This window comes from Hylobates moloch, unplaced genomic scaffold (assembly GCF_009828535.3).
Source record: "Hylobates moloch isolate HMO894 unplaced genomic scaffold, HMol_V3 SCAFFOLD_10, whole genome shotgun sequence".
Classification (NCBI taxonomy): Eukaryota; Metazoa; Chordata; class Mammalia; order Primates; family Hylobatidae; genus Hylobates; species Hylobates moloch.
Window position 1 is genome coordinate 40,617,225 of NW_026652285.1, and position 11,007 is coordinate 40,628,231.

At 37.7% G+C, this 11,007-nt stretch overlaps 1 protein-coding gene across 1 annotated transcript in view; it reads left to right on the forward strand.

Annotated features, from left to right (window-relative positions):
* The first annotated feature begins 2,957 nt into the window (after nt 1–2,957).
* EQTN (equatorin) overlaps nt 2,958–11,007 on the forward strand; it is a 10,776-nt gene continuing 2,726 nt past the window's right edge. The window contains exons 1-6 of the mRNA XM_032164738.2: nt 2,958–3,128; nt 3,370–3,495; nt 5,648–5,734; nt 7,557–7,643; nt 9,301–9,345; nt 10,617–10,676. Of these exons, the coding sequence (XP_032020629.1) occupies nt 3,053–3,128; nt 3,370–3,495; nt 5,648–5,734; nt 7,557–7,643; nt 9,301–9,345; nt 10,617–10,676 (481 nt within the window). The 5' untranslated portion in view covers nt 2,958–3,052. The remainder of the gene's footprint in view (nt 3,129–3,369; nt 3,496–5,647; nt 5,735–7,556; nt 7,644–9,300; nt 9,346–10,616; nt 10,677–11,007) is intronic.

Below are 11,007 nucleotides of genomic sequence, written 5' to 3' on the forward strand. Positions count from 1 at the left end.
AACATGTTTCTCCAGCTGGCACTGACTTCCCCTTTATTACCAGGGACAGGGGTAATTCCATGGATGCCATCTTCCTCCTGGAACAACTTCTTCCGAGTTTCACCAGGGCTGAGCTATGTCATTCAAAGCTCTAAGGTGGTTTGCAGCAACATGGAGCATGCTTGCTTCAAGTCTCTCTCCTTTTCTATGTGTCACCCTGTTAGAGAGACAACAAAGTAAAGGGCTCCCAAGGCCTGCCAGCTCTTTACTCACATCTCTGTTTTTCGCTTCTCAGCTTTCACTTGAGAATAAGCTAAGGAAGAAAAACAGCTCCACACAGGACCGCTGCCCTTTGGCTGACTAAAGCTTTGATGCTAAGCTTTGCTTGCCTGACCATCTTTTCCCTGAGGATAAATCTTCCCAATTTCCTTCCTCCTCCTATGCAATTAGACTCCTGGTGAATCTGTCTCCAGTTCACCAGGTGTGTTCAGTAGGGAGTCACAAGTTGGACTTAATTTGTGAGCATTCATTACCCTAAAAAGATTATCAAGTCTTTTTAAAGTCATGCTTTTTTTTCTTGATGTATTATGTCATTTTGACTATGGATATTCTCTAATGTTGAGAAGCTGTCATCAACAATAATTACAATTGAGAATGGGATAGTTAGGTGATCCTATCAGGAAGAGAAATGCTGCCTATTTGATTTGTCTTTATTTCTTATTACTTGAGTTATTGTATAACTAATACATGGATAATACTGCCTATACCTAAGTCCTCTTCTAACTAATTAAATATTAGATTATTTTCTCCACTTGTATGAAAGTAAAAGATGAGTTTCATGATAAAAATGTTTTAAACAAAAAAGTTTTATATTTTGTGAAAAAAATAGGTTTTATGGCCAAAAACCATGAAAAAATGCTCAACATCACGAATCATCAGGGAACTGCAAATTAAAGCCACATGAGATACCACCTTATCCCAGCCAGAATGGCCATTACTAAAAATTAAAAATATATATATATGTTGCCATGGATATTGGTGAAAAGGGAATGCTTATACACTGTTGGTGGGAATAAAAATTAGTACAACACCTATAGAAAGCAGTATGGAGATTTCTTAAGGAATTAAAAGTAGATCTACCCTTTGCAATCCCACTACTGGGTATCTACCCAAAGGAAAAAAAGTAATTATATCAAAAAGACACCTACACACATATGTTTATCCCAGCACAATTCACAATTGCAAAGATATGGAACCAACTTAAGTGCCCATTAACTGATGGGTGGAGAAAGAAAAAATATGGTATATATACACCATGGAATACTATTCAGCCATAAAAAAGAAAAAATAATGTCTTTTGCAGCAAATTAGATGGAGTTGGAGGCCATTCTTTTAAGTGAAATAACTCAGGGATGGAAAAACAAACACCATATGCTCTCACTTATAAGTGGGAACTAAGCTGTGGGTACACAAAAGCACACAGAGTGGTATAATGGACAAATGGACATTGGAGACTCAGAAGGAGGGGAGAAGGGAGGTGGGTGAGGGATAAAAAACTGTATGTTGGGTTCAATATACGCTACCGGGTGATGCGCAGACTAAAATCTCAGCTTTCACCACTATACAATTCATCAGTGTAACCAAGAACCACTTGGACCCCAAAAGCCATATGAAATATAAATACATATAAGACCTATATTTTATATATATAAAATATATAATATATTTATATAACTAATATATATTATTAATTATTTATATAATATAGGTCTTAAAATCTAAAAGTGACCAGTTTTAGAGAACTTTTCTAAAGAATTATAGTTAAGATAATCCATTAACCAGAACTTGTAGACTTGTAGGGCATTTGGCATCAGAACTTGGTTTTTCTGACTAGTTGTTTTTTTGTTTTGTTTTGTTTTTTGTGTTTTTTTGTTGTTGTTGTTTTTTCTGGAGACAGAGACTCACTTCTTCACCCAGGCTGGAGTGCAGTGGTGTGATCTCAGCTCGCTGCAACCTCTGCCTCCCATGTTCAAGCACGTGGGCCACCATGCCTGGCTAACTTTTGTATTTTTAGTAGAGATGAGGTTTCACCATATTGCCCAGGGTGGTCTTGAACTCCTGACCTCAAGTGCTCTGCCCACCTCAGCCTCCCAAAGTGCTGGGATTACAGGTGTGAACCACTGCATCCAGCCTCTGACTAGTTTTTAAAAGATATTTTTATTGCATTTATCCAAAAAAAAACCACATCATATTGCAATGCTTTGAGAAACAAAAAGATCTGTTCTCATTTTACTATTAACAATATTAATGGTTGCAGGGAGTTGAAGGCTCGTGGGACGTGACCCACTCAGCATTCCACTGGAGGCTATGTGATCAAACAGCAAACTGTTTATTATGAATGCAGGATGTGGGCAAACTCATGACTGCTCCTGCCCACAGAAGGTTTGCTGGAGGCAATCACTCCCTGGCACCAAGGTTATCTACTGAGACATCTAGAGAATGCAGTCTTGCAAGCCTACTCTGGAGCGAGCAGCTGACCCCTTCTTCCACCCTCCTTCTCACTATCTCTCTTGCCTAATAAATACGGAGGGCTGTGTAAAGCTCAGGGCCCTTGTCCACTAGAGGCAAGGTGCCCCCGACCCCTTCTTCCGAATATACTCTTTTGTCTTTGTCTTTTATTCCCGCATTCGTCCCCCTTTGTTCAGTCCCCTAGGTCCGTGAGGGTTACAAGTGGCGCCCCGATTAGCCACAGAATCGAGTGCTCTACAAATGGTTATTTAAAATCCAGAACCGAGTAATTAACATTCTTTTATGAAAACACATTTATTAACTTTTAAAGAAAATCTTGTAATGGTTTATTTAAAAAAAACTAAAAACCATTATAGTACCTGAGATAAAGCAGTCTTCAGACTGAGTCACAAAGGTGTTGGGAACCCCCACCCCCACCAGCTTTCTGATGCCCATCTGACAGTGATGTCATAATGTCCTAGTTAGACACAGGACTTGCTGGGCCACAGAAAGGAGGCTCTGGGTAGACGCACTGGATTACTGGATAAATCACTTCAATTTCCCAATGAATTTTATATTGTTTATTTTTATACCTGGAGTTTTTTCCTTAAAAAGTAGCACTTTGAAGCCTACTATTGAAGGTGAGAGAGCACTTAAAGCTTTTATAAAAGTAGTAGGTAAGAAGGATGACCCATAATCATGAAAAATTGGTATGTGGCAATTTTCTACAGGAAGATATAAACTTTATTGTTGGAGATATGGTATGTTTTAGATTTTAAATCTCTGCCTCTAATCCTTTGTGAAAAAAATGCAGTTAGAAAAAGAAAGCAGTAAAAAAAATCAACATATTTCTGATCTATGGTGTGTGATACTTTTTTTTAGCATTGCCTAATGTGATGCCTTTAAATGAAGATGTTAATAAGCGGGAAGAAAAGAATGAAGATCATACTCACAATTATGCTCCTGCTAATGAGAAAAATGGCAATTATTATAAAGATATAAAACAATGTAAGTCTTTAAAGTGAATAGAAATGTATATGCAAAAGTTGATTATCCTGGTTTCACTTAAGTGTCCTTTTTAAATTTCCATCATTTTGTTGGGTATTTTATTTCTACTTCTGTGACTTGCCTGTTCATACCCTTGCCCATTTTTCCATTAGGTTGTATTTTCATTTCTTTTGAAGGGCTCTTTTTATGTAGAATATATTAATCCTTTTTATGGTAAAAGTAATAAATGTTTTCTGCCAGGATGCTGCTTATCTTTAAGCCTTATTTTATTTTATTGTATCGTATTCATTTTTTGAGACAGGGTCTTGCTCTGTCACCTAGGCTGGAGTGCAGTGGCACGACCATGGCTCACTGTAGCCTTGACCTCCCAGGGTTCAAGCAGTCCTACCACCTCAGCCTTCCGAGTAGCTGGAACTATAGGCACGTGCCATCACACCAGGCTAATTTTTGTATTTTTTTGTAGAAACAGTGTTTCATCATGTTGCCCAGGCTGGTCTCGAACTCCTGGGTTCAAGCGATCCACCCATCTCACCCTCCCAAAGTGCTAGGATTACAGGTGCGAGCCACTACACCTGGCCAAGCCTGTTTAAGTATCTTTAATAACTGAGAAGATTTCAAGTTTTGTAATATCAATTCTGTTTATTAATTTCTTTATAATCTCTGCATTTTGTGTCTTGCCTAAGCAGGTCTTATCCAGTCCAAAATATTGTTTTCTTGAATTTTAAAAGTAATTTTATGTCTTTTTTGTTTTTTTGAGACGGAGTCTTCTGCTGTCGCCCAGGCTGGAGTGCAGTGGCGTGAACTTGGCTCACTCCAAGTTCCGCCTCCCAGGTTCACGCCATTCTCCTGCCTCAGCCTCCCGAGTAGCTGGGACTACAGGCACCTGCCACCATGCCCGGCTAATTTTTTGTATTGTTAGTAGAGACGGGGTTTCACCGTGTTAGCCAGGATGGTCTCGATCTCCTGACCTCGTGATCCGCCCACCTCAGCCACCCAAAGTGCTGGGATTACAGGCGTTGACCCACTGCGCTTTAAATCCAATTATTTTTGTGTATGGCATAAAGTAGGGATAAAACATTATATTTTTCAAGGATGATAGCCAAGTGTCTAACACCAAGTCCCTACTGATGTGAAACTTATGTTTAATATAATCAAAACTCTAAGATGAAATTAGGCCAATTGTTATGCTTGTTTTTTTAAACTGTCTGTCTGTAGAAAAATACCAGTGTTTCAACTTTTATACTTTCATAACTCATGGTATGAGTGTTGGGTTGTGACTTTGTTTTATATTTCCATAGCTCTGTTTCAGGAATTGCTCAAAAATGATGAAATAGTAATGGTACCGTTTTTATGTGTGTTGTCCATAATTTATCTGTTATCTTGTTAGAGAACATTTAGTCTATGTGCAGTTTTTCCCATGTACATTCTTCTCATATACACACTGGGGTGAATTTCTTTGTTCTCACAAAGAGAGAAATGAATACATATGTAAATATTAAATACACATACATTTGTGTGTGTATAGAATTTTGTATCATCTTATGAAATTTTGGAGAGAGGAGACACATGTGCATGTTCAGTCTGCCATCTTGATCCAATTCACTTTGATCCTTTGGTTGGGGGAATAGTTACATTAGTTTTGAATTGCAACCAACTCCACTGATGAGTCTTAAGAGCAGCATTCTTTATGTGTATGTGTAAATTTGAGTATATGTGAGGGACCTTAATTGTTATCAAATGATATGCTAAGCTGAAGTGTTCATTCCATAGTCTAACAGAAGGTTCAAGGGCAGGTAAATGCTTCTTACCTGGTTTTTTGATAATGTCAATACAAACAGTGATAATGTTGCACATCTACAAATCTACTTCAGCACCTGTTATGTGCTTACATATTTTTTTCCATGAATTTCCCCAATAATTGCTTCTTGGAAAGGGTCATTTGGCATAAAGATACTAGTTTGGCTTTTTTAAATGAATTTTAGATTTGACCCTTGCCCCACTTTCTTATTTTGTAGATGAAAAAAATGACTGTAACTTTTTTTTATTTTTTTTTTAATTAGTGCATGTTTTAAGAAAAAACTCAGAGGAAGAAAAAGGTAAAGGAAAAGAAGTGACTTAGCTAGTTGCTGAAGACTTTTGCTTTTGTTTTTAGATGTGTTCACAACACAAAATCCAAATGGCACTGAGTCTGAAATATCTGTGAGAGCCACAACTGACCTGAATTTTGCTCTCAAAAACTGTAAGTAGTGAAAGGCACCATTGCACATGTAAAAGCCATTAAAGCAAGATTTCAAAACAGCAATAGAGACTGTTGGGGAGAAAAGAAGTCTTCATTCCTAAGTAAGACTAACATTTTCCCTCTAAAGTGGATTCTGCGACTGGGATCCAGCTTAGTTCTTGGCCATCCTCTCTGCTTTTCTCACACTTCCTCCCACACAAATACACTTGAGGCTCCACATCCATTACACTGATCATTTCAGAAGCTGGGAAGGTTCTTGCATTTCTAAACCTCATACATTTGGTTTATGTGGAAAGAAAAATTAAATAATAACTAAATTTAGGATTCTAGGAAAATTTACATCTTTCTTAAACCCACGTTTTTATGCCTTTCTGATTTTTGTCTTCAGCTTTAAATGGGGAAGAGAGTATGTTTCTAGCTATGGCAATGTCAATATTGAGAAATGTGAGACTCAGGAATACCTAATTATTAACAAAGCTACTTGATAATAATGGAATATTTTGAGCGATTTCAAACCTTGGGATTTAAATGAGATAGTAACATTTCAAGGGCATATATGAATTCAGAAAATCACTTATGGGAATCTTGCTTGTCCACAACAAACAACATCTTGAGTTGTCTGGGACAAGACATGAAGAGGCAGCTCTTAAGGGGACCAGGTACCTCAAATTCCCTTAGGATATGAGTTATTGAGTACAGACTGCAGGACGCAAGGAAGAGACTGCAAAATCCTCACTTTTATTTCCACAATTCAGGACCCCAGAGGGTTGTCAGGGAAAGTAGGATTGGAATAAGACATTCCTGCCATTTTAAATGGGGCTCTGACAGAAGGAGACCTGCTGGCATGGCAGGGACGTTCTAGAGGTGCAAGCCCTCAGGAAGACGGAGATCTGCAGATAACTTTGACTAAGGGTTGCTTGCTTAAGTATAGTCCCTAAAACTCTGAAGGCAAAGGGGATAAACTGAGGCAGTCTAGATGCTTTTCTCCAGAGGATAAGGGTTGCAAAGCAGAATTTAAGGATGACTTACTCATTTTTCGAGTTCTTCTTGAATCACTATCATCTCCAGTAACTGATTCCCTTTCCCAACTTTCCTTGTCAGCAAGACACTTGTCATGGGTTTGTGGGCTTGGTGTGAATTTTTTCTGCCCCTCTGTAGAAGTCCTCCTATAGTGGGTGCCCTGTACTCCGTATGGAACTTTATTGACTCCTGTATTAAGCAGTTAATTGAAATGGCCATCAACTTGAAGGAAGGGTCCTCCAGTCACCGTTGTTACCAAACACTCCCTTAGTGACATACTCTAGAGGTATGTCACCCATTATAGACTGAGATATTTACTAAATTAGACCTGAAAACCCTTGATTTGTGGTCCGAAATCTTTATATCCAAATGTCTGTTTCCAATTTACAAGCACACTTAATACTCAGCCTCCCTTTCTTGCGTCGTTACACTGAACCGCAGCCAAGCTGCTCTGGACAGAGGATCATTTCACCGCCTGTGCAGGGAACCATCTGGAGCCAATTATCTTCTCCAAGAGATCTTCTTTACCTCTAAAGAAAGCCTGGGGCCGCATGTTCCTTTGCCTCTCTTTCACAAATTATAGTCATATGAATCCCACCTCAGACACCCCCTGATCACAAAAACTTTATTCTTCAATACCTTCTTCTTTCTCCTTTAATTTATTTCAGGAAAATGTTAATGTCTTTCTCTTCCATTTCTTCTTTCTCCTTTTCTTTGTTCCATTTTTAGCTTAAAAAATATCTAATCTCAGATGTTTCATCGGTATTTTTACATGCTGATAATTCTTTTTCCCTTTTTCTAGATAAAACTGTCAATGCAACTACATATGAAAAATCCACCAGTGAAGAAGAAACAACTACTAACGAACCCTCTCATAAAAATATTCAAAGTATTTAAATTACTACACTGTATTCATACCTGGAGAATATCATTATGTGACTTAAAAATTTAAGTTTCACTACTCTGAGCATTACATAAAGTCATAGCATGCTTAAAGAATTTATACTGCTACCTTTTAAAGTCACTAAAATCTTTTAAATGGTGAATGTCTAAGAGTCAGTCTTCAGGTATACCTGACAAAGGCTGGGAAATGAGCTTTTGTAGAAATAGAACTTTATTTTAATAAAAATGTATTACATTTGTGTCTATATTAAATACATACTTACAAATTAGTATATATTTATAAATATATGTTGAATGTATTTGAAATATAATTTATTTTGCTAATAATGGGAAATATTCTGCCTGCTTGAGGAATAAACTTATCTCTGGGTAGGGTCAATTATTAGTGTTTCCTATGATTATTTGAGGTTGGGAGTGGGAGGCTGCAAAATCAAAATTACCATTTTACTTCCCTGTCAAGAATATTGTTCCTCATAAAATATGTGTGGGCCAGGCGCGGTGGCTCACGCCTGTAATCCTAGCACTTTGGGAGGCCGAGGCAGGTGGATCACGAGGTCAGGAGATCGAGACCATCCTGGCTAACATGGTGAAATCCTGTCTTTACTAAAAATACAAAAAATTAGCTGGGCGTGGTGTCAGGCACCTGTAGTCCTAGCTACTCAGGAGGCTGAGGCAGGAGAATGGCGTGAACCCGGGAGGCGGAGCTTGCAGTGAGCCGAGATCCCGCCACTGCACTCCAGCCGGGGAGACAGAGCAAGACTCCGTCTCAAAAAAAAAAAAAAAACAAAAAAAAACAATACTTGTGGAGCCATAACAACCCAGGATGGCTCTCCTCTAAGGTCTTGAATAAGTGGCCTAATTGAAGAGAATGGATACTTACGTGTAGTTACATGAAACCCTATTTTCTCCAGTTTATGCAATCCAAGTATGTTTCTAATGCAATTATTCTGAATTAGTTTGCATTTTTAACACTACTGAAAAAAATCTTTTTTGATGCGTTTTAAAATGAAAACCTGATCATCCTGGTATTCCCCTTCTTAAACGTCTTTAGTAACTTACTACTAAGTTTGAGGTCAAGTTTTAACTCCTTAACCAAGCATTCAATTCCGAAACAATCTGGCCACTGTGAAAATGTTCCACTCTCAACTCTGGTTACATTCCGCATCCACACCCTTCACTCAAGACTTATCTGAAGCTCCCAGAGCTTACTGAGCCTGCTCATGAGTGTGCGTTTGCTCACAGCTGGAATGAGCTCGCTCTCGCCTTGTTTGCCTGGTGAACTATTGCTAGTTCTCTAAGCTTATATTGGAACATCATCTCCCTTTTGAAAGGTTTCTGGCCTTAACAAGTTGAATTAAACCCTGTGCATACCACCTGTGCATTTCTATTAACGCCTTCATTAATCTGCTACATAAGCAGCAATGATTCTTGTCTGCAGCCAAAATTAAGGTGGGTTCCTTGACTGTAATGTCTGAGCCTTGTTTACTTCTATAAGTTAGTGCCAACCACAAGGTCTGACACATTATAGGAGCTCAAAGTTTAACTGCTAAATGACTAACAAACAAATGAATATTACTCAATCTAAATTATTTTGTTATCCTGTTGTTTTCTTGTTGTTGTTGTGTTTTGTTTTATTTTAACAGGATCAACCCCAAACGTGCCTGCATTTTGGACAATGTTAGCTAAAGGTAAAGTCATGCAGCTAGGTAGCTTCGGAAACGTTTTGGTTTTCTAAAATCTTACTTAGAGCTAAGATCAGTCTAAATACCTCTAATACTGAGTCAATAAGTCAACATTTTGTTGCCACATGTAATAGCAAACTTCAAAACAAACCTAGAAAGGTGATAAAGTGTCACACATTTTCTGATTACTCACTCTTTACAAAAGTTTTATTCTCTTACCAATGTTAAATGTTATTCAATTTATTTATGGTTAAAATTTTTCAATAAGATTCTCGCTCAATATCATTCATCTTTGTGTTTGGAGCAGTGCATGCAAAAGCACACAGATGCATGTATAAATGCAAAGTATATATCAAAATATATGCATGCATAAAAGTGTGTCTCATAAATATATAAGTATGCATGTATAGCATGATGTACATAGTATTTTTACGCGTGTGTGTATAAATGCATGTGCATATATGGATGTACACATGTATAAAGGTAATGCACGTATAACACAGAAATATATGCATTGTATATGTGAAATATACACCATATTCAGTTGATCATTATTTGCATATTCTGTGTTTGCATTCTGTATCACCTACTCATTAATATTTCTTTGTCACCCCAAAATCAGTAGTTGCAACACCTTCATAGTCATTTATGGACACTGGCAGAGCTTTGAAAATTTTTGATTGTCTGACACACACATTCCCAACTGAAGTAGAACAAGGCAATATTCTGCCTTCTTTATTCAGCTCTCATTCTGTAAATAAGTGTCATTTTTGCAGCCCACTTAGTGCCACTTTTTTGCATTTTTTGTGCTTTTTTGTTGACGATTTTGCTGTTTAAAATGGCCCCCAAATGTAGTGTTAAATTGCCGGTTATTGTTCCTAAGTGCAAGAAGGCTGTGATGTTCCTTACGGAGATAATATGTGTTAGAGAAGCTTCGTTCAGGCAAGCGTTATAGTGCTGTGTTCTATGAGTTCAGTGTTAATGAATCAACAATATGTATTAAGTGAAGTATCTTTAAACAGAAACACACATAAAACAAGGTTATTTATTTATCAGTTGATGAAAATGCTGTGACCAGACTTGCAGGAATCTAACCCTGTATTTACCCTGGGAGCAACAGTTCAGTATTTGCTAATACAGTGTTTATAAGACTTTACAGAACATAACTTCCATGACTAATGAGAACAGACTGTACATATTATACACACACATACATACACAGGCAATAATTTTAGTAAGTGAATGTTGTTTACCATAACACCAATTTGTTTTAACAGCTATAAATGGAACAACGGTGGTCATGGATGATAAAGATCAATTATTTCACCCAATTCCAGGTAAGAACAAAATATTTCAATTGACTGGGCGCAGTGGCTAATGCCTATAATCCCAGCACTTTGGGAGGCTGAGGCAGGTGGATCGCTTGAGTCCAGGAGTTCGAGACCAGCCTGGGCAACATGACAAAAACCTTTTCTCTATCAAAAATACAAAAATTAGCTGGGCACGATGGCATGTCATTCATTGTACTCCAGCCTGGGCGACAGAGTGAGACCCTGTCTCAACAAATGAACCAAAGTACTTCAACTAATAGACACATAAATACTCTTACACATCTTAGTGGCTTTATGATGATAATATTTTTCCTAGTGAAGTCTGGCGTATGAAAGG